General features: G+C 39.3%; 1 protein-coding gene across 1 annotated transcript; it reads left to right on the plus strand.

Annotated features, from left to right (window-relative positions):
* The first annotated feature begins 4,034 nt into the window (after nt 1-4,034).
* On the plus strand, nt 4,035-22,362 carry LOC133109821 (stathmin-3-like). The gene is made up of 5 exons (XM_061219469.1): nt 4,035-4,245; nt 16,705-16,800; nt 17,619-17,797; nt 19,127-19,318; nt 20,329-22,362. The coding sequence occupies exons 1-5, from the start codon at nt 4,227-4,229 to the stop codon at nt 20,386-20,388; spliced, it is 546 nt and encodes a 181-aa protein (XP_061075453.1). The 5' UTR covers nt 4,035-4,226; the 3' UTR covers nt 20,389-22,362.
* Nucleotides 22,363-24,004: the final 1,642 nt, after the last annotated feature.

Consider the following 24,004-nt stretch of genomic DNA (forward strand, 5'->3'; position numbering starts at 1 on the left):
ATAAGAGTGTACCACGTCGGACTCAACAAACACACCTAACTTCAGACAACTGTCCTAAATGAAGATAATAATACAATATGTACGGTACTTTAGGTGGGTTTCATCAGATAGATGGCCAATGTGATTACAAGAACAAAGGACCACTGATACCTGATTGGGTAGACTGCAGTTCTTCCTCAGAGTTCGCTGTGCCAGGTGAGCTATGCTGACGCACCACACGGCTCTTGTTACTGTACGACAGGTCGGGACCACTCGTAAATGTTGTTCCAATGCAAGTAAATATTTGAAATGAGAGAAAATTGGTGAATGTGCCAAGTTATCTTAAATCACTAAAGTGATTTAAGCAATTTCAGAACAAATGTGTTCATACGAGTGGTTCCTGCACAAGGCCCAATGATCCAAACAATAAATTAAACAATAAATGAGGACTGACTCAAATATAGCCTACAGTAACGATACACAAAGGTCTCAAAGTTTCAGCAAAACCGAAAACTGGAATATAATTTATTTCAACTATATTGCACCATTTCCTGTGTCAGAGATGGTTTGAAACATGTCAGGTTTTAGATTCTGAAACCCTGTTTTTTTTCGCTCAGTATGGTGTCAGATTCCCATCCTCTGTAGATGAGCAGCTTGGCACAGACATAAATCATCAAACTCAAAGCCTAGGCACAGGAATGCGACATATAGTAGACTGAGAGGATCATGTCTAGGTCACAGACTAGCTTGGTCACTATACTGTAGCTTTAGAGAGAGCTGTAAAAATGTTATGACAATCAATAGACTGCATTCAGTGGAGGAACTGAGGCTTTTAAATTAATTACCTCAAGTTATGACTTGAACAACATGAAGCACAATTCAATGACTTTTCCATTGTAATCTGTTTCCCGTCTTGGCATAAACCAAAACAATTTATTGTCATCTGCTGCAAGGCTTGTCAGAAATTAATCAGATTTATTGTAAGCTGCTGTAAGTACTTTCAGAAACTTTAAGTACTTTCACAGATATGTTGATTGCTTGCTGCTGAGCTATTGATTGTTCTCCTTTTTCTTTTTAACATATTGACAACACCTACAACATCTCACTCTTTGACTGTGCACTGCAATGACCCCACTAGTGATAAAATGCTTGGCATAAGTCTCCAACTGTCTCTGCTCTGATTCCAAGACTATGCTTTCTTCTGATTAAAATGACAGCATTAGGTTAGATGGACTCAAATTGGATTTCAAATTACTACTGGATTTCAATAGTCTATCATACCGTTAAATGCTATTTACTTGAGATGTATTGTTTATAATATCAGTAACTGTTCTGTAGTGTTTAGTTTCATGTATCAAAGTTACAGTGTTTCAACACTTCTGTTTCTCGGGACTGAGACTAGCTGTGACAATAAAAACACAAGGCAGGATTACTTTATGGGTGGTACCAAATTGGAATGTGCTCAAGCTGAAAAAGACTTGGGGGATAATTTGGGGTAATAATTGATCAAAGCCTTGCAGGTTCTAGTCAATGTGCTGTAGCAGTAAATAAGGCCAACTGGATGTTAAGACATATAGCCAAGACTATTCAGTATAAATCTATGGAAGTTAAACTCACCTTATACAATACCCTTGTCAGATCACACTTAGTATTGCACTTAGTGCTGTGTGCAGTTCTGGGAAAGATATAGGGGTGCTGGAAAAGTATTCTCATATAAAAATGAGATTATTCACTATGAATTGCAGTTGGGGTCTTCTGGGGGGCTCAGACACACTTCACTGTGCAGATGCACCCAATTGTCTTCACTCATTGTATAAATTAAATCTGCACTCATGTTTGAATTATTTGAATGACTTTTGTTTATTTTATTTCTTCCACAACCAATTCAGTTGGAACAGCAGAAAACTGAAGAAAACCTTTATTAGTTACGAATCAATAATTACAGCACATCTCCAGGATACTTTACTGAGTATCCCTATACAGTATGCCTTATTCAGAGAATTATTCTCCCCAGCCAACAGGCAATGCTTCTGGTAAAGTAAAATCTTAGTCTTGCCTTTCATGTAATCTTTTGTGAAGCTTCTGATCATGCTGATTCATACAGTGTAGTCATTATTGATGAATCTTTATGTGTGCTTAGCACAATAACAGTAAAGAATGCTTAGGCATGCTGCAATCCACTGTAAGCATTGGTGATTCAGTTCATATTGACTACCCTGCTTTCAGTAAAGCCCTTTACAGATGAAGCACAAACGGTAATTGGGTGAAGAGGGCATTGCTGGTACAGGGCTCGAAATTGGTGTCAGTATCATAATTTGTGAACAGTCATATCGATCTTTTTTTTTCTCTGATGGTTTGTGCCTCATTTTTGCATTTGAAGTGCACTGGTGTTTGTTTGCCAGTGTGTCCACAACAGTCCTCAACAGAAATATTTTGCGTTTTCCTTATTTTCTGAACTATTACAAGGAACTATTATCATGAGCAATGGGTACTGTCAGAGCAAGGGTTTGTAAAAATGGTTCTGGTGATAAGATTATGGTCAACAGCCATGGTGGATATTAAATGTTATTTCTATGCATACACAGAGCAGGACTGTAGGTAGTGACATGTATTTATAGTTTTCTTCAATGTTCATGCACATGGACAGAGGTTTGCTCTTGTGAAAGCATTGACTAGCCTTTTGTTCTATTGTGAGGTCTATTAAAGTAATAGCACAATGCATTATTTATTGTGTCCCTGCTAATGCACCGACCAACATTCAGAAGGTGTTGTTGTCTTACCTTTCCTCCTTGTTGGGAATCTCACAATTAAATGACTCAAAATCACCATAGGTGCACCAAATGAAACAGTGAATAATTGGAATACAAGTGTACCATTTTGGAAGCAGTTTAAGAATATACTGTATGTCCTATTTTCATGAAAATGTGCTGGAAGAGATAGTTTCATTGCTGGTCCACTAAGGTTTAAAAGGACAAAGATGATATCATCACCATGCTATGAGATCATCGTGTGAATTCATAAGATGAATTTGGTCTGTGTTTGTGTCTTGTATGTGTGTACCTGCCCTGTTAAAACTCGCCATGCACAGAAGCTTGTGAATGAAAACGACTTTTTTCCTTTTGTGTATATGCATTTCTGTAATGTTCACACACAATATTTTTTCAGTTTATTTTCCACTAAAAGCACCGAATTGCTTTGGAATATTAGAAAGGCAACCTTGATATCAGGAGATATCAAATGTCCCCTTTGCACAGTAAGTGCACATATTACAATTTCACAGGCAATTAACATATTTCATATGTAAAATTATTAATTTCCTAAAGGCCCATATTATTTTATGGTGACCCATATCTTCGCAAAAGAGCTCACACAAAAGCCTTTGCCATTCTTACTAACAGGAATACACATTCCTGTGGCACAGATATCACCCTGGAAAATGTTATCTTTAGTAACATGCTGCAGCAAAAAGTATGATGCTCAGTATGAATTAAATTAATATTATGGAAAAAACAAGATAAGGAAATATTTACTTCCCTGTGGATTAAGCTTTTAATAATATTTGTGGAAGATCCTCGCAATCCAATTTTAAGGCCGAACCCCATCTCGGTGAAAACAGAAAGGCATGCTGGAAGGGTGTGGCGATTGCTCCTACCCCATCTTCCATTGAACCCACACACGCACGCACGCACACACACACACACACACACACCAACCTCACACTCAGCCACTAGTACAATCATGAATATGTGCATGTCTGAAGAGATTTAGATAAGGATTATGTGACTTAAGGGCAGAGCGGTAAGGGCTGTTTATTAATATTACATGAGCAACACGGGGAGGGGGGTGGGGTGGGGAGAACATGGAGATAAAGAGGGGGAGGGAGCGCGTGAGAGAGAGAGATCAGGGAGAGGAAGAAAGCGAGCGGACAGGGTGAGTGAGGAAAAGGGAAAAGAAAAAGAGGGAGGGTGAGAGAGCGAGAGCGAGAGCGAATGTACGAATGCGCCTCTCCCTGCCTGCACCCCCAGCCCCCCCCCCCCCTCCACACCCACCTCTTTCTTGTCACTGGCAGGTTACAGCCCCTCTGAGCTGACAGTGTGCTCCTCATTGTTCACCAGGCAACTGGAGGCTTCAGCACTGCGCCACTGAGACCCAGAGACAGACCCAGCCCCTCTGTTCCTCCAACCTCACATTCTCCCTGCTCCATCCAGCAGCGCACAGCCCCGCTCAGCTCTCCGTACCCAGCGACCATGGCCAGCACCATGTCAGGTAGGACAAGCAGAATCCCTGCCTTCTGCCACTGAAAAACCGGGAGTGGCTTTCTTAACAACAGCACGCAGAGTCCGCTTCGGGGAATCGTTCTGCCTGCCTTGTCTGATGAAAAGACTGCTTTAATGATGCTGCATGCAATTAATTTAGATTCTTTTTTTTATCTGAGGGTAACGTTCTGTTTTAATTCGATATTGGAAGACACAATGCAATGACAAAGGTCATTTGTGAAAACTAGTTAATAAAGAACTTGCCTGTTTTTGATATTTACCATATTTGTCTGGTTTACATTGGAAAGGGTGTAGTCTCCTTGTCCCTAGCAAAAAAAAGAAAAAAACACCTTCCACACAGCCACCCCCCTTCTGTCCAATTAGTTCTATAATACAAACTCAAACATGCAAACTATGTCTCAGAAAGGCTTATTTATTGGACGTTTTGAATAATCCACCTCTTCTAGAGGAATATACCCTTTTCTGATTCTGAAAAGCATGATGATCTCATTAAATCCTGTTAGGCTGTGAAAGTGAATGGTGGTGCTCACACAGAACAGGAGGGGTTTTGCTGCAGTTAGAGAACAAGTTGATTCCTCTTCTCTCTTTAAAAAAAAAATGCTAATGAGCTATAGTGCTGATTGAAAGCTGGCTTGACAAAGAAGCAGTAAATAAGAGCGTTCACACTTGCTATGCGGCAAATGATGGCTCAATCACTGTGGGCTATTTCCAGTCGCCTCCGTGAGAGTAGCATTGACCGCATTAAGCTATACACAGTATAACGCATGTGTTCATGAAGCGGATTAGGAAGAAATCTGCCTATTACTGTTTAGATTGATCCTTTAGTGACTTGGGGTAGAAGGGAATTGAAAAGCTTGTGTGTGTGTGTGTGTGTGCGTGTGTGTGTTTTGGGAGGATGGACAGTTGGGTAAATTTCTGGTCTGAAACCATTTTTCTCCTCCAAAAAAGCAAATACAGGAGAGAGAGAACTGTTTCAGAGGTGATTCAGGCGTGGCCCTATTAATGAGCCTCTCACAGACAGCAGACACTGGGAGGACAACCAACGGCATTAGCATCCTCACAGCTAAAACAGCACACAGCTCTGAGAGGCTTGTGCTTGAGTTGGGGGTTTCTCTGGTTTAAATAGCACACAGGTATTCTGGATACAGTGATCGAGACAATAAGCAGGGTCTCCCGTCTGCTTTCATTAAAAAGGAACTGCTAATTGTTATTAAAGGAAACTCAATCCTGCATTGGCTGATTCAGGCCTTTTCTGTTGTCATAAAATGTATTATGAATCCTGTGTGCCGTCTGTTCTAAGAGGCCTCGTTTCCATTTACATAAATGATATTGCTGCCTTGCCCGTTTAACTTCATTGTGTATTACAATTACATGCATAAAAGAAAGCACTTGTTCTGTAAATTAGACACTGACAGAACATGAGCAACAGTGCATAATACATATCTATAAATGAATCATTCTAACATATCGTATATGGTTTGATGTTTACAGCAGATGACTATGTACCTACTGGGTAATACTTTGTGATGTCTCCCGTTCTGTCCCACAGCCTAAATAATGCAGATGATTTGTTGATGAAATTTCAAAAAGGTTGGTGATATACAATATTTCTGTGAATTTATAGGGGCGGACAGTTTTCATTCCCAGACAGGCAGATTTGACAGAAATCTCGACAGAAGGATGTCCCTGAAATCAGTATGGATGTTATTTGTGGACAGAGCCAGGCTGGTATATCTTCCAGTGTGTGTCTGCAGAGTACAGCTCTTTTCCCAGACAGATAACGGCCTCCTCCAATGGCACAGTGCCCCAGCACGCTTCGTTATGTCAGCTGAGCTTCCAAACATCCCAGAATCAGGAGGTAGCTTAAATGCCCAAACTGGTAAATAATGTTCAGTCAAGGATAAGCTTAAGTATCTCCGCCTAATATTTCCGCTCCATAGCCCAAAGGCAAGAGGGATTTCTGCCTGGAAAAAAATCCTCTTTGAATCCCTGCACAACCACAGCTTTAAGTTATAAGCATTGATCCTCATTTGCATTACAATTCATTTGAATCACTTTTAAAAGAATAACAATAATAACACAACAGCTCACAGTTAACATGTATAATTCCCTCTTTACTGGAAGCTTTTAGTGATTTGAAAGTGCATTTTTATAGGTGAAAATGTGTCAAAAACTGTCAACTTTTGATTCCTTATTGTGGTTTACCTGCTCTGTTCACCCACTCTGTGCTTTCATGCACATTGTGCAATGAAGCGGTTCTTTTGGAGTTCAGTGGCAATTCACCACAAATAGCTTGTGTTCTGTTGCAGTTGTGACTCATCAAGTTTGGAGGACATTTGCCGAGGGAAAAGGCTCTTGGCAATTTTTATGCCAACATCATCACAATGTTTTTAATGGTGAAGGGACACTGGGCCTCATCCAAGGTGGGCTTTTCAGAAGTGATTTAGCTAAGTTCAGCAAAAACCCTCAAGCTTGAGTTATGCACTTAAACAGACAGTGAAAAATAATCTTTTCAAATGTCACATTTTCAATTAATTTGGCCAAATAAGGGCCTATTCTCACTATCATGTACAGTGGCATTTGCTTGTGCAGGCAAATTAAAAGCTATACCCTTTTCGCTTAAGATTAGCATCGTCTAAAAGCCTTGCATGATCCATACACAGTTTCAAGATTGGGGTGTCAGAAAGAGGCAGATCATATTTGCTGTTTGTTGTCAAATGAACTAATGATGAACTGATGAGCATTTACAAAAATAAGACTTGAAGAAAATAGTTAATATTTGCCACCCGATTCACATTTAAAAACCTCAACTACGAGGCTGCTCATTCAGTTAACGAGCCGTGCTGAACGGATGAACGGATCATCTCTTATCTGGTGCGGACTGTGCTGACTGGGGCCATAGGGCGATGTGAAATGGGCAATTCCAGGCAGCCTGTAGCGTAGTGGTTAAGGTACATGACTGGGACCCGCAAGGTCGGTGTAGCCACCATAAAATCCGCACAGCTGTTGGGCCCTTGAGCAAGGCCCTTAACCCTGCATTGCTCCAGGGGAGGATTGTCTCCTGCTTAGTCTAATCGACTCTACGTCGCTCTGGATAAGAGCGTCTGCCAAATGCCATTAATGTAATGTAATGTAACGTATGTACAAGTTAATAAACATTATATTTTCTTGACACTTGTTTTGAAGACTCACGCAGAGATAAAATTGCGACTTGTTGCAGGTGGATAGAAAATAAGTTCTTTCAACTCGGTAGCAATAGTGAGCCTGTCATACATCAACATCACACAGCAGTACTCTACCGTTAATGTATTCATTTGTTCCAGTGAATCCCATTCCTTCAGTGTAAGGACTAAAAATATTGAATAAATCAATCAGATATTAATAAAATGTCAGCTAAATGTCAAACTCAACTGATTGATACATTGTAAGGAAGCAATAATTAAATGGTGAGCTTAGCAGAAGCAAACCTGGTCGACTACGGAAGAAAACTTGTGGATTCCCAAAGAATACTTTCAATTGTGAAGAAAAAAAACATTTTCAACTCTTGAATGGACTAAAAACATGTAGGCATTTAGGCATAGATGTGTCAAAGACTATCATAAAGAGAAGACTACACCATCATAACTACAGATGGTTCACCACAAAAGGCAAATGGCTCATGAGCTCCATGAACAGAATCTTCAGGCTAGAGCTTGCTTTGCTAAAAAAGTACATTAGAAAACAGTTCTGGTACAGTCTTAAGGAGAGATGAGTAAGTATTAATCTGTACAAAAGTGGTGGAAAGAGGAAAGTGTGGATAAAGAACGGAACTGTTCATGATTCATGGTGGAGGTAATGTTATTGCATGGTCATCTATGGCTGCCTCTGGAACTGGCTTGCTTGCATTTATTGGTGATGACGCTGCTGATGGCAGCAGCATTATGAAAAAATTCTAAAATATACAGAATCATCTGCTCAGATCCAATATTGCCTCAAAACTCATTGAATGGCCCTTTACCTTTCAGCAGGACAATGAACCAAAACATACCAAGGAGATTATCAAGTCCAAAAAGTGAAATGTTCTTGACTGGCCAAGAACATCTGCTGACCTGGATTCAATTGAGCATGCATTTCACATGCTGAAGTCAACAATGAAGGCAAACAGAACCCAAGGTTGGCTGCAGTACAGGCCTGACAGAGTACCAACAGGGAAGATACAGGATCTGATGATGCCTATAGGTTGCAGACTTCGGGTAGTCATCGAATCCTACGGTTTCAATGCAGTTCCTTACATGGACCACTTGAAATCAAATTTGCTGGAGTAGAGCAAAATCTGTCTAATGATTGTGCATTTTGATTAATTATGTAAATACTGTAAAATGTGATAATATTTAGCAAAGCGTAAGAAATCCACTTCATTGTTGACATTTCTCTAAATCCAATTAAAATTAAAATAGTTTGACCTGCTGGTGATGCTTGGTTCCTTGAGAGGAAAACATTGAAATATTAGGAAAAGTACTCAAAACTTGTGGAAAATAAACGTTTTATATTGTATTGGCTAAATCCTACGCCAAGTGACACAATACCCCAAGGCCGTTTTAAAACTAGCTAACTAGCAAGCTAACAATAATTTGGGAATGGATACGTTAATTTGTAAGTTAACTGGTTTAATCTTGCCAGAGCTAGTCACCAACAACTTGCTTTTAGAAACAGTGTATTTATGATATAACTATTTTGGTAGCTAGTTATACAGCGAATACAGAAAGCAAGTAAAAATGAAGGCAAGTAAAAATGTTGTAGCAACTCCATATTCTTGGCTCGCGTAGTCCAGCCATTTCATGATGAATAAAGGACACTGCTAGATGTGTGACAGAGACTCAAACGGTTCCTGCCTGCTTGCGTTAGTTGTACTTACTGTAGTCAACCTCAGAGACTGCGCCTAGTTATAATGACTCGGTCGCCACCTTGTGGCGGTCACACAGTACTCCAGTGTGACGAAAGAAGGAACAAACTGATGGAGCCCAATCCATAGTCCTCCCCCCATGCCCTATGGGGGCACTGTCGTACTATGTGTCCACCAAAAGTAGCCCAAAATAGAAAGCCAAATTAGTTAATTACTTCAAAAAAACAACAAATAAACATGTAATTCTATAAAAAATTCTGCCTGAAATAGTCTGCACACATAACAATAGTTTTTTCTGACGCTTCATAAGACTGGTCCTCTTCTCATTGAAGTTGTTAGTATTCATACAAAGTCTCTATTTCTATGATACATACTGCAGGTACTGTACATAAATCAGCTGATAATTTCATGCAGTCCCCCTTAGGGATCATTTAAATAAGGTCCTGATTATGTTTCATGTGTTGAATTTGATCGCCCTCCTGTCCCCACAGCAAGAAGCTTGAAGCACTCAGTCAGTGTCACGGTGAATGCATATCACTGAATCAGTGTGAACGGACTGCTGCCGATCCTGGCATTCATTTACCACCAACCTAGATTTAATCAGGACTGCTCCCTGGGCACTGCAGAAACAAATATGGGAGAGGGGAAACCAATCATTTATCCTCACCATTACGGCTCTGAGACAAGGGCTCCCATTTATCAGGGTGGAATGTTGATGAAGCAAAATTTCCATCCCACCCCCATAGCAGTTATCCCTCGTTTGAAAAGGCCTTGTGTCGGATCCCATGTGCAGCGGATGCTTTTGTGCTCTGGCCATATTTCTTCAGGAGAAAAGCTGTGGTTAAGCTCTCTAAATTAAATATGCCCCCTGTTACCCTCTGGTGTGGCCACAGGTGGTCATCCCTGGGAGAGGGCCACTCCAGGCCTATCATAAGCAGCATGGACAGCAGCCATCAGTTACTCCTTGCACTGCCTCTCCTTTGAGAGAGCCCAGGGGTGCAATACTGCAAATCCCCATGGAAAGCTCTAATAAAACCGTATGCCGTTTTCCTCAGGTTATGATAATCTAGGGACTCTCATACCCCATGGCTGTAATTCTCAAAGTGAGACAAATCAGATCAGAGCAGAGGCGACCGTTTTTTCCGTTCTGACACAAACATCTCCTAAAAACCCTCTGTATTTTATGTATCTTATTGTTTTATGAATGCTATTGAAGTCGCTTTAAACTTGACTGTCAATTAATTTTAAATGATTGGCCCTATGGTGTTTGTCCATGGCTTTGCGTAGCTTTGATGCACTCATAATGAAAGGAGATTAGCTCTTTGTGGAACTATCCCCTCTGGCGCGTGTACTTCCTCCCTCTGTGGGTAATTTAGATTGTGCTCTGTCTGCAGGCTGGCTTGCTGCCTCACAGCAGGAGAGCAAGGCATCCGAGATGTCTGGAGAACAAGGTCCCTCCATGTGATGCATGTGTTAATAAGCTCATTAGAAGGGGTGTATTTATAGGCTGGCGTTGATTTAATGGAATGGAGTTGACCGTTTTTTTTTTTTTAATTTAATTTAAAAAAAAAAAATTTTCATTGTTTATTTGATAACAGTTACCATGTCATCTTTCAGCTCTGTTCATTGTTGTTTTCAGGAATATTTGTTGTTTGTTGTTTATATATAATATTTGTTTATATTGGGAAGTACCAATAGAGAATAGTTTGGTATTGTGGGGAGCAATTTAGTAATTTGATTTTACATTTAGAAAACGGTCAAATGTGATTTTCTGAGCCACAAACAAAACCGAGTGTAAATCAACAGGGTACATGGGGTGAGTGGGATGGCTGTTGAACACAGCTAAGGGTGAGTGGGATGGCTGTTGAACACAGCTGAGGGTGAGTGGGATGGCTGTTGAACACAGCTGAGGGTGAGTGGGATGGCTGTTGAACACAGCTGAGGGTGAGTGGGATGGCTGTTGAACACAGCTGAGGGTGAGTAGGATGGCTGTTGAACACAGCTGAGGGTGAGTGTGATGGCTGTTGAACACAGCTGAGGGTGAGTGGGATGGCTGTTGAACACAGCTGAGGGTGAGTGGGATGGCTGTTGAACACATCTGAGGGTGAGTGAGAAAGCAGTTGAACACAGCTGAGGGTGAGTAGGATCGCTGTTGAACACAACTGAGAGTGATCTGTGAGGGCCTGCTTGTTATTTTCCCTTTTATCTCATTCAGTCATCACATTCCTTGTTTACCCTTTGGTAACAAAAGATTTGAACTTGGCAAGTATAGCCTGAAACAGCTACGCTGTGTAAAAGTGTGAAAGATTTACAACGACTGTTCCCATTACAAGCTGGTCAAAACTACAGCTGGCATCTGTAGCCCCAGTTATAAACTTGTGCCTTCTGGGAGATTTATAAGCGTACTCTGGGAACATCGTAAAACAAGCCCTCATTAGAACACATTGGATCTTATTTCAATGTATATTCTGCATAATAATGTTAAACATTGAGGTGGTCTAAAATCCATTGTATAAGCACACTGTGTATAACAATCATCCTAGGCCTTCGGGTGGGCGGTGGCTGGTGGAGGGGCCAGGGGGTGCGGGATTAGGTTAGGTGTCTTGCTCAGGGACGCTTCGACACAGCCCGGGCGGGGGATCGAACCGGCAACCCTCTGACTGCTCTTACTGCCTGAGCCATGTCGCCCCCATTGTGCAACAGTAACATTCTCACAATGTCAATAATATATCAGTTCATTCTAAAATCACAAAAACCTAACCAGGAGTGCTACCGTGTGATTCATTTTTCTTGACTTCCATTGTACCCTTCCTAGTGTCCACAATTTTAAAAAGCATTTGCAAGCTTGGAGTCTTTCCACCATGCGCAGTCAGACTGGGTGCCTTGCGGCAGTCAGAGATGTCACCTTGCAAGCGGCAGTTGATTGGACTAATAGTGGCATTGAACACACCTATCAGGCTAGTGCTGCCTGCTGATTTGAATAGCCCTGCTGCAGTGAGCAAGGGGGAGGGGAGTACTCCCTGCTGACACTGCAGTTTGAATTCAGGCCTCAGACCATTAGGGCTTGTGGAAGTACAGGAGAGTGTGTGTCCTTTTCTGGGGGCTGTGGAAGTGTGGTTACTTGGTCACAGAATGACATCAGCCACGGTTGTGCTGCTTTGTGGACTATTGACCCAAATAGAGTCAGTCAGTTTTAGAATGTTATTTGAAATCTACAACATTTCCAAATCTGAAAATGTTATTTTTGAACACCTAATTTCTTTGGTTTTTCACAATTAAAATCCATCAGATGCATTTACCTTTCTATTATCGATGGTGTATCACCAGCAGATCTTTGGTTCGGATGCCTACTAAAAAAAACTTGGGCAAAGGTCATAAAGGCCTTTATCGGACCACAAAGCCGTGGTCTCAATCCCCACAAAGTGCAGCAGTGTGTCCAGCCTTCAGGAGTGTTTGCCTTTTCTCCAGTGCCCTGAGACTGGACCTCTCATCCTTTGCTTACCCAATGGCAAAAGCTAAGCAGAGTAGCCCTGTAATATGGGGATGGAACAATGTCGCTCCTTTCCAGCAAAGGAAATCAAATCTGGGGATGCTGCTCATGTGTTGGGTCTCTTGAGTCTCTTCTGTCTGGTGGGTCATGGTCAAATTTAGGATCCTGACTCCCATAATCATTAGAAATCCTATACATTTGCATAAAGCTGGGATGGAAAAATCTGAAATTGCAGTTCCTGGGCGTGTAATTCTTCCTGACTTTTGAGTGGTGTCTCTTCCCGTGGCGAAGAGTGGTGAGCATATATTTCATAAAAAGGCTATAGTTCATGCATTTCTTGCCTGAATATTACCATTTCTATATTTATTTAATTAATTACTGATTCAACTGTATATCAGATGCATAAATTCATCAAGTTTTGGTGGATTTACTGTGCAGTTCCAGTCCAGAACCATGTATTAGTTCTTACATACATGTACTGTAGTATAAAATAAGCTACTACAGTAACCTTCTTATCTTTACTAATCTTATAATGACCTCCATACTCTATATTTAATATTGAATTGACGCATGAACTTCTGGATTTTAAAAGCTGTCTGCTTTTTTTCTGGCATAAATGGCATATAAACCTAATAGTTGCGTGTAATCTAATTCTTGAGTATCAATTTCAGCAATATGATATTGATTCTAAACTGAATCCTCCACTATAAAGTTGGCTTCTGAAACACTCATGTTTAACTATAAAAGCCTGTAGCACCAGGTGGCACAGTAGGCCAGCTCAGAACAAAGCGCAGGAGCAAAACTATTGATCTACGCTGCTTTGCCTAACATACAGTATAAGAACTATGCTCCCGAGTCTTCAGCCTAGATTTTCTAGTTCATTCCTAATGCAAGAGACTGTGCTGATAGATTATAGCTTTTATTAATTCAGAAAATAGTGAGCATTCAAACTATGTTGATGCTTAACTTTGACCTACAAGTTAAAACTAGCATTATCTTGTTTTCTTATTAGTAACTACACCCATAAGACATAAACCCTTTAATTTAAATATGAGTCAGTGTAAAGAGGAAATTCAAATCCCATCCAAGCCTATATTTGCATTTTAAAGTCAGTGTTGCTTCATTTATTATTTTTATCCTACAAATGTCATTATATATGCATCTGACTGAAGGTCAGGATTTAAAGATTTTTGGGAAAGTAAATAAATCTGCAATACATGAAGTCAAAAAAAATCTATTTTGGCTGCAGCTAAAGAAAAAGAGACAGAACCCAGCCAATGCCCCTTAAGATGGATAGCACAGTCTTAGTATTTAAAAACAATACATTTAAATGGTAAAATCATGTTTATTTTATTTTTTGTTATCCTATTGCATGAAAACATGACTTGCATTTTCTAAGCACCTGCCCATTTTCATTTACTTATGACTTTCTAATAGAGTAGGCTTTGTTTTGTTATTATTGGCCAGCTTTAGAATAATCAAATACCCTTTTGGGTAGTTTATGGAATAACAGATATTGAATATGCCTTCATAACATTTCTTTGCATTTTAATCTATTCTGCACCAAGGAATGTGCATGGGGAGCAGTGCTTGAGGTAATGAAAGTAATTTCCCAACACCAATGCAATCCAAGTCATTTGTCTTTTTAGCAAAACAATAATTTCACTGCTCCTTTCTCTTTGATACTGTACTCATTGGAATCATCTTAGCTTTCTTTAATTGCATAACAAAGCAAACGCAGTCTTGTTTGCACCATTTAACTTTATTTCCTAATTTAAAATGTCCTCTACATACACAGTGTTAACACTCTACTCTTTGGTTTTGTTCTACAGTAGCAGCTGCACAATTTCCCCATATAGAAAACAAAATTGGGAACACATACCCAACCTTTCCTCACCAATTTGGAATGACTGATTTTGCCTTTTGAATCGGTGACAACGGGCCACATCACAAGAGGGAGAATACCACTCCCAGGATATTAGGCAGACAGTAGTATGTGGGCCTATAACAGGTAGTATGTGGGCACCTAGTTTGACACTGGGAGAAACCAACAAATTAGAGGAACTTCTGCCCACCTCTCTCCTAGCATGACAGCTGCTGCTGCAGACATGGTCTGAGCAAGCTAATAACATAACCACGGCTGAAGCCTGCGATGGCAGGGCACTGTCTGTACTCTTGGTGAGTGCCTTTACTGACTGAGAAAACACTTATTTACTTAGATTTAACGAGGGGGTCAGCTGTATTGAAACTCAACTCAATTTTGCTTGTTTAATACATTTCCCTTATTTAGTTTTACAGTAAACATAGTTCCTTTTCAAATGCATTTAGCCTTAAACTGTTCTGCTACAAAATCATTTCAACACCTACTAAAAATGAAGTCAACATACTAGTGAATGTGTACAAAGCTCAAAAGATGGAGAGGGATTAATGTCTGCTGTATCCTCTGTTCAGGGAAAGAGCACTCCAGACCGCAGTAATTGAAGGACCTCCTCAAAAGCCTGATTATTGATTTCTTTTGTTTTGACTTGGTTCCAGCTGAGACCATTTTCACAAAGGACTTCAACCTTTTATCTTCCCTTCTCTCTGTGCTACACAAAGAGCTGCTAAGATCAGACACCAAAAAATAAAAAATAAAATAAATAAATGTCAGGAGATTTATTGGAGTTACTCTCTATGTAACTACACAGTATGGAACGGATGTTTTAAGTACATGGACATTTTTATTGCTTCTCATGCCAACTGACTAGCTTCTCATGCCCTTAAAATGAGCCCCAAATAATATTAACTAATGGATTCTGGCTTGTTGGGAGGAATCATATTTCCTTGTCTGATTGTTGTTTGCCAAGGGTGCACACTGGTGTAAAGTGGGTTGTTATTATTGTAACAATGTATTTTATTGTTTAAACTTTGTTTGTGCACTTGTTTCTGGGACTTCAATATATATTTTGACTGTTTGTTGAGAGGTTGAGAACCAGCAACATAATGGCATGAGATTTTTGTTACATTTTGTTTTCTCTTGTTCTTGCTTGCGGTTGCCTTTAGATTTGTTTACTCACTTTAAATAATTGTCATTTTAATTTGGGTCAGTGTGGAACCCCCTTTTAGATTTGTATTTGCTTTCCAACTGCCCCCTGAGTCTGGGAAAACTGGGAAAATTTGAAGTGGCCATTTTAATACAGGATGTTACCATCACAGGGCCTACAGCAAAGCTTTGCTTGAACATGTATGGAAGTAAGATTGAAGTACATGTAATCCTGTAATCAGGGTTCCTTTATTCCACGCACAGTTACAGAAATTTCATAATGCATACATGTATAGCATGCCCTGCAATTGGAGCGCTCTTATCCCTGGTTATGGGTATGCACTTTGTTGTACGCCGCTCTGGATAAGAGCGTCTGCCAAATGCCATTAATGCAATGTAATGTAAAGACGGTGGTTTGACACATTGCTTGATACTGTCTGACAGCTGGCGAAACAAAAACTTCAGCCAAACAGCCTGATTTTATTTCAAATGTTTTTAAAGGAGACTATTTTTATTTTATTTTTTGGGAATTTGGAGTTGTTTACCATAATGGCTTTGTACAGCTTACAAAAGTGCCTGTCAAATTGGTCCATGGAAATCTTTAAAAAACCAGAGCTGGGAAAGTACGATTGATCCAATGTCTTTGTTGTAGTCTTCGCTGATCCCTGTGTGCTAGCTTGTCCAGAAGGCAACAATCAAAGCATTATATAATGTCTTAGCTTCTTCACTGTGATCAACACAGCTGCCCTGCTAACACTGCAAACACAGTGCCTTTCTGAACTCTGGCATTAGATACTCCAGGTAACTGTGTTAAAGTATCCCTATAAACAAAATAAAGATCACCAACCGAGCTGTTTTACAATGTATTCTTTATTTGTGAATAAGGAAGCATCATAGGTTAAATGTGTTGTTATTGTTGTGCAATCACTGCACTGGGACTTGGTCCATCTAAAATGCCATGTCTGTGTTGAAAGGACCTCTCTCTGGGACTGACCTGCCAGTGGTTTATGACATGCTAGCCATTCGTCTGACTCATCCCTCATCTGTCTTTCAGCCTACAAAGAGAAAATGAAGGAGATGTCCATGCTGTCTCTGATCTGCTCCTGTTTCCACTCACAACCGCATCTTAACAAAATGTACAAATATGGAGGTGAGTGTAAGCTCAGTCTAGGAACTGGGAATAAAATAGCCCTTTCAAAAATTTTCTTTCCTATGATTTTGACTATTTATTATATATAGATAACTGTGTACAACACTGTATCAGTTCCCGTCAATTGGAAATGTATCAAATCATGAATATATTATTTCTATCAATATGCTACATCAATACATACCATTTTAATGTTGAAAGAATTTATACCATACAAATATTTTGCACTTATATATATTTAAATGTTCTGAAGTTCAGCTTGATATCTCCCAAAATGGAAGTGCTTTATCTTTACAATCATGTGTGCAGAAATAATAATTTATTATAATAATATATTTACTTAAAACCAGGAGACATATATATTTTTAAATAATTACATACTGTTATCCATCACTCTCGGGTAATGAGGGGTTATGACTTGACTACAGTTATTAGATATAGAGTGAGTGAGTGAGTGACCATAGAAAGAGAAGGGGATAAGGATAAGGACTCAATAATGTAATTATAAGGTTCAAGTTATGTATATCTTTCTGCTTATTGAATAGTTATTTTACGATATAGTTGTGATTAACAAAACGGAGTCAATGACAGAAGGTAAATCAGTTAAAATAAGTGCTGCCATTTTGAGTGAGATAAATTATATACTGTGAGGTTACCAAATATGATGATTCTTTAGCAGTGTTTCATCGGTTCAATTTCACCATAAGAATGCTGCAGCATAAGAATGCCTCAATCACACATTAGTTACAGTCATATAGTATACATACATTACATACAGTTGTAATGTAGTGTGCTTCAACTGCCATCCTCCTATACAGACATGGAGGTGAAGCCCATCAGTAAGAGGGCCTCCGGCCAGTCCTTTGAGCTCATTCTGAAGGCCCCTGCGGACCTGTCACCTGACCGCCCCCAGCCCCTGTCCTCCCCCCCAAAGAAAAAGGACATGTCTTTGGACGAGGTGCAGAAGAGGCTGGAAGCTGCTGAGGAGAGGAGGAAGGTGGGCTCAAATCTGAGACTTGTATAAGAATGTAGGCTAGGGAGACTACATGAATGCACAGACTGATTAAACTACCAGGAACTACAGGGAAGGTTTTCATCAACGGTGTAATGGGTGAGGCTACAGAGTTATCAGTTGTAGGAATTTGAGGATATAACAGCTCATCCAATTTGTGGTTTCATGAAAACTCGTTTCCCTTCTGTTAGCATTATAGCATTCAGTGATAGGACAAGTTGTTGTTATCTTTGACACGATAAGCAGTCTGCAGTCCAGGGTCATCACACATCCAGACAGATAAATGTTGTTTTGTAATGGAATTATTTAATATGTAATTTTGTCGGATCCAAAATTCATAGAAAATGTTTCCCCTCGCTAAAGTGAAATGGTTGTCTGTACGGAGAGCTTTTTAAAATCAAAGTTTCAGTTCAGCTGTGTAGAGACTATCTGTCTGCTCCATAAATTCAAGCAGACCAGCACTCATTTTATTCAACCAAGCCAGGAATTCATTAAAAAATTTAACTTTTAAATGCAATTCACTCATGATTGTCTGCTTATATATATACACATATCATATAATTAAATATTAATTGTTTGTAGACAAGTATATACAGTTTAAAGCATTTTTAATGATGAAGAAACTGGTGTAACTGGTGGTTTTTGTGGTTTTAATGTTATGGCTGACTGGTATAATACTAGTGCTACCACCTAAACAAACACCTGCCTAGTTATACATTCAGTAGTACAATCATTTGAAATACAATTACATTTGAAATATTTATAAAGCCAATTTATAAAATCTATAATTTGCTTTTTTTTTACAGGCATTAGGCTAGAATACAAATTCAACCAAAGCTTCAAAGCACAAAGCTTAATGACATATTAATTACATCATTTTCCTGTGGTCAGTTGAGTTTAATTTACAGATGGCTTCTTATACAAATCACAGATTTAGCGATTGGCCACAGATGCAATCTCTCGCCACCGAATGGAAAATCATCCTGCCTCACACAGAATTCAGAAGCAGGAAGAGGCGCAGTGTCATGTAGTCGGCCATCTGCTAACCAGGCGGGGCAAAGAGAGCCCCTGGGGTGCCCCAACAGCGCCACTCTGTGGCCACAATCCAACCAGAATTCATTTATCCTCAACATTAACTGACAAACAAATATACAAATATGTTGTCATCACAAGCACAATTTGCCTATTCACAGTTTTTGTGATCACTGAACGCACTAGAAATCAGGATAGAATTAGATTACATGCAGGTCTGTTTCCTGGAAGCAGATGGCCAGGTGAACGGTCGTTGTAACAGGTGCATCTCACGTCCCACAGTCCCAGGAGGCCATGGTGCTGAAGCAGCTGGCTGAGAAGCGTGAACACGAGAGGGAGGTACTGAACAAGGCCCTGGAGGAGAACAACAACTTCAGCAAGATGGCTGAGGAGAAGCTCAACTACAAGATGGAGGCCAACAAAGAGAACCGGGAGGCCTATCTGAACGCATTGAAGCTGCGACTTCATGAGAAGGCAGGCTTCCTCTCCTCCTCTGACTCGTATAATTACGTACTCATTACTGTCTCAGCCAATTTCACTGTGGACACCCAAAGTCCCTATGTTTACAATGTGTGTCTAGATCAGACAGAGATGCGATCAATATATAGTGTCTAGTGTTTGTAACTTCAGAAACAAATCCTGTCTTTGCCAGTGCTGAATGTCGCTATTGTGTTTGAACTGTCCTTGTCCAATGGCACGCACGTGCCTCATCATTGGCTTGACAGCAAAGGGTGGAAAATAAAACATATCTACCCACATGACATGCTGAAACAAGGATAGTGGAAGGTTCCTGGAAGATAACAGCTTTTTAGTGCCAACCACCTTAACACAAAATTGCACATACACACATTCAAATTCAATATCATGATCAGGCCACCTGCAATGACTAGCAGTAATCCTGTAGGGGTAAGTGTGATTTACTGTAATACACTTTTAACACATTGTATTAAATCTACTAATTATAAATGAATACCAGAGGTTCTTCTGGTGAAAGATCCTGTTGATCCTGTTGACATTCTAATAACCATGTATTTATTACACTCTTATTGTATCAATTATACTGAATGTTTTGTGAGGTCTTACTCATCTCATGCTGGTAAAGTAGCACTTACAGACACAGCATGCTGTAAGCATGATATATTTGTTCACATGTAACTTCACTCTGCCATACTTCATCCAAAATCCTTCAAATCAGCCCATCAGAACACACTAGGTTGTGTTTATTAAGTCCATACAATAACCACTATAGCTGAATATTAGATACTTCCAACCTATAACATTTCAGAATTCAGATACAACAGTTGAAATCAGAAATACTCTTCAGGCTCTGTAACCACTGCAGTCTCTGGTTTTGGTTTTAACTACACAATAAAATAGATGGCAATTATTCTCCACTGTTAGTGAATGTTTCTCTCAGTGGATAATAAAGGATGAGGGAGCGATTGCATTGCTGATGACTGTCCCTCTCTCGTGTGTTGTTGCAGGAACTGCACGCAGCTGGAGTGCGCAGGAACAAGGAGCTGCAGGCCAGGCTTTCTGGCTGAAGACCTTTTCTACGAATTTATCAAGAAACTTTATGTTTCAGGAGTTTTTGGCAAGGAAATGCAACTTTTTTAATCTTCCTGTATTGAAAGTCATCCATTGTCGTTCATCTACCAAGTTATTGAACTCATTCTTCATGCAATAGAAAATCAATTTACAAATAGTGTAATTGCAATTATACAACTCACCGCATTGATCTACAGTATACCAGTGATGGTCCACTCCACTCTGTAGGGTTTTCAAGTCAATTTCACTAGTATTCTACAAGATAGGGAGGTTTTGGAGGGCTTTGTATATTTTATTGTGGAATCTATTTCTACAGTTTACCCCACAAATAGTTCTGAAATCAGCATTTTCCTTGATTGTTCAAATAACAATATCCAATAATCAAACATTATAAAGCATTTATGCATCCAGGGTTTGCATACAAATAATTGTTCTAATTTGCTGTGAAATTAGATTGAAGCACAACTAGTATGTCCCATTAATCAAACAGGTAATGGCTGAATGGCATCATGAAACAAAACCAAAATGATTGTGTACTTATCTTTCTCTTCCAAATATTTGCAAAATGTCTGTGCACAAAAATATTGCTTGAGCCAAATTCACTTTTTATAATTTTACTGCAGTGATGGCAGTAAAGCGTAGAAGTAGAAAGCCTCATATGTTGTTTAAAGTGTTGGTTTGAAGGTTGGATTGAGCTTTGTTTAGCTTCTTCCTCCCCCTGTGAATACCATTCTAAAGATAGAATTCAAGTCATTTTCCCTCATTGCGTTTCACTCCTCCTGCTGTATAATGCATAGTCTCTCATCTTTTTGGTCCCATATATATTATATCCAAGTCACCTGTTAAACACATTACTGTAAGGAGGCTATATTTGGTGCTACATTTACATACTGTAAATCTGTAGTTTCTCCCTCTCTTATTCAGAGAGTGGCATATTAACATCATTTAGGCTTTAGCTATTTAATCTCATTCACATCATGATGTGATGACATGATGATCTTCACATTCGATTGTACCATTGTTGCATTTCATGCAGTACAGGCTCAAACACTGGAAGGCATGCGTATCTCTGAAGAGGGAAAAGTTATAAGTATATCTGCTTATCCGGTATTCTGACTTACTGTATATTACTATATTTAAACGTTATAAATAATGGGTTACCAAGAGTATATAAAGTGAGAGCAGCTGACTATAACAAGAAAAAGTGTTGATCAGTGTGACTTCTCTCTCTCACTTCCTCTCTCTAATCTCATGCATTATTTTCCCTGATGCCAAGTTGTCATAGCACGGTATCTATAAAATAAAACTGGGTTCATTTTAGTACTATGCTACAACAATACAATGCAGTCTGCATCTCTGATTGAAAATACAATAAATTCAGTCCAATTTAGCCATTGTTTCACAATGAAATATTGTATAAACATAATGCAACATGGTTATTACTTCAAAAATAAAAGTGTATTGACAGGTCGACATGTCTTCTCTGCATTGTGAACAGGCAACCTTATGGTCTTCCATCCTAGTACTTACAGTACTAAGGCAACCATACGTAGCTTCATAGTATGTGATGTCCTAGTTTGTTTAAATTGGGCAGAGATGTGTTGTGCTTGTGCTTGAAATGGACTGCTACTTTGCCTTAAGACACCAGTGCCATTCACTGTTTGCATTTCCTCTGCCTCTTACCTGAAGTCCCCCTCACCCCACCTGACAGCGAATAATTGAATAATTGCAGGTTAATTCACTTCTAAACTTAAAAATACAGATATTCTTGTTGCCATATCACATTTTGTAGGTTAATACAGAGCACCGAATCCCCACAGTCCGGAAGGATAACTCACATAGACGCAAGACAGATGCAGTTACCTGCGTAATCTTATTTAAAGAACTCATCTCCAGTACAGTGTCAGCTCTGGATTCTTATTGTCAAAAGAAAATAAAATGAATAATAATAAAGTTGGTAACTCACCTGTCCTCTTTGATTGTTTCTATTTCTGATGTAAGCAGTATCTGTAAGTGAATGATTTATGTATTGAATAAATATTGACAGCGCAATTTTGCTGGTGAACTGCAGAGAAAATAGGAGGCAGCTTGTGCTTCAGTGAAGAGCATGTGCATACAGGTTGTTTTTAGAATGTTGTGTTAATTAAATGGGCCGACAAATACTATTGGGAAAAAAAAGGTTGTAAATGTAAATAGTTTTCTTTTACTAGCATCTGATGTTAATTATACTGATCATAGGACATGCACAGTCCAATAATTCTCCTTAGGTTTCATCTTCGTAAGAATGCAGCATTCACAATTCATCAACCACAAAACACATCAATTGATATTTTATATCAATATATTATATTGCAAATCATGCCATTCAATTATCTCAGAAATCCGAAATATTTGTACATTCCAAGGGGGGGTCACTCGATCAAAAACCAAAAGTGTGAATTATTTATTTTGATCTCTTTAGCATTTAAAAAAAAAAAAATGTATGTATAGTATAAGCTGTTATGTTTTGAGGCCATTTTTACCTCAGTTTCAGCAGTTCTTTAGGCATACATGCCATCCATAATGGCAAAAAGATGCAATAGGTATTTAATTTCAGAAGCTTTCCCTCGGCTAGAAAGGTGCTAGCATTTTCATCAAATTCCAGAATCAGTATGTAAATATACGCAGATGTCGCTCTTTCATTGAAATGTCCTAAGATAAATGAGGTATCTTGCAAAGTAAACAAACATGATATGTGCTACATAGTTACACATCACATGCACAGCTACATGCATATTGACATTTGTCTTTAAAAAACTGGTTTAGATAGGTATAGATTCTCCCCAAAATGTATAATGGCACTGTGAATCAGCCAGGTGTGTATTTAATAACTGAAGCTAGCTTTCTCTCTCTTCCACATGAACATTGCAATGTAAAGACTTTTAAGTGTAGCTGTGCAATTTTGACCTGGCTTCCAGCAAAGTTGAGCAACAAGGAATTGTGACAGAGGGCATGGAGTTACAGTATCTATCTACCCCTTTCACACAGAAGCAATAACCCGGGAATGTCCTGTGTTTGCTGTTGGTGTAAAAGGGTAACCCCGGGATACCTATCCCGGGACCGTGGCCCTGCTCTCGACCTGGGAATTACCTAGGATGCACAAGGCTCAGCTTATGGATGAAAGGGTGAGTCCTGAGTTACTCAACCCAGGATTCAATCAAGGAACCTCATTGGTTACGTCCACTAGTATGTTGGCAATGCTGCTTGTTAAAGTTTTGTTTTAAATCGTGTTTTAATTTTAAAGATGTAATTTTTTGTTCATATGCTGAATGTGAGTGTGAATATCAGTGTGCCAGTAGCATTAAACCTATTGAGAGATTACATAGGGTCTCTTTGCTTGACTATGTACAGTACTTTTCTTTAAAAACTGCCATTTTAACACTCACGTAAGATAATGTAATATTTTTCATCTGGAAATGTTGGTTATGTTTCTGTACCTCAAAGGTACATTGTAGCATTGTGGTTGCCACAGGTTATTGTCTGGTTTAGACGTTATCAATGTTCCGCTCAGACTCTTTCTGTATTTCACAAATATTCACTATGCACAGTGAGACAAGCAGCAACTAGATCAGG

Source organism: Conger conger, chromosome 14, assembly GCF_963514075.1.
Source record: "Conger conger chromosome 14, fConCon1.1, whole genome shotgun sequence".
Lineage (NCBI taxonomy): Eukaryota > Metazoa > Chordata > Actinopteri > Anguilliformes > Congridae > Conger > Conger conger.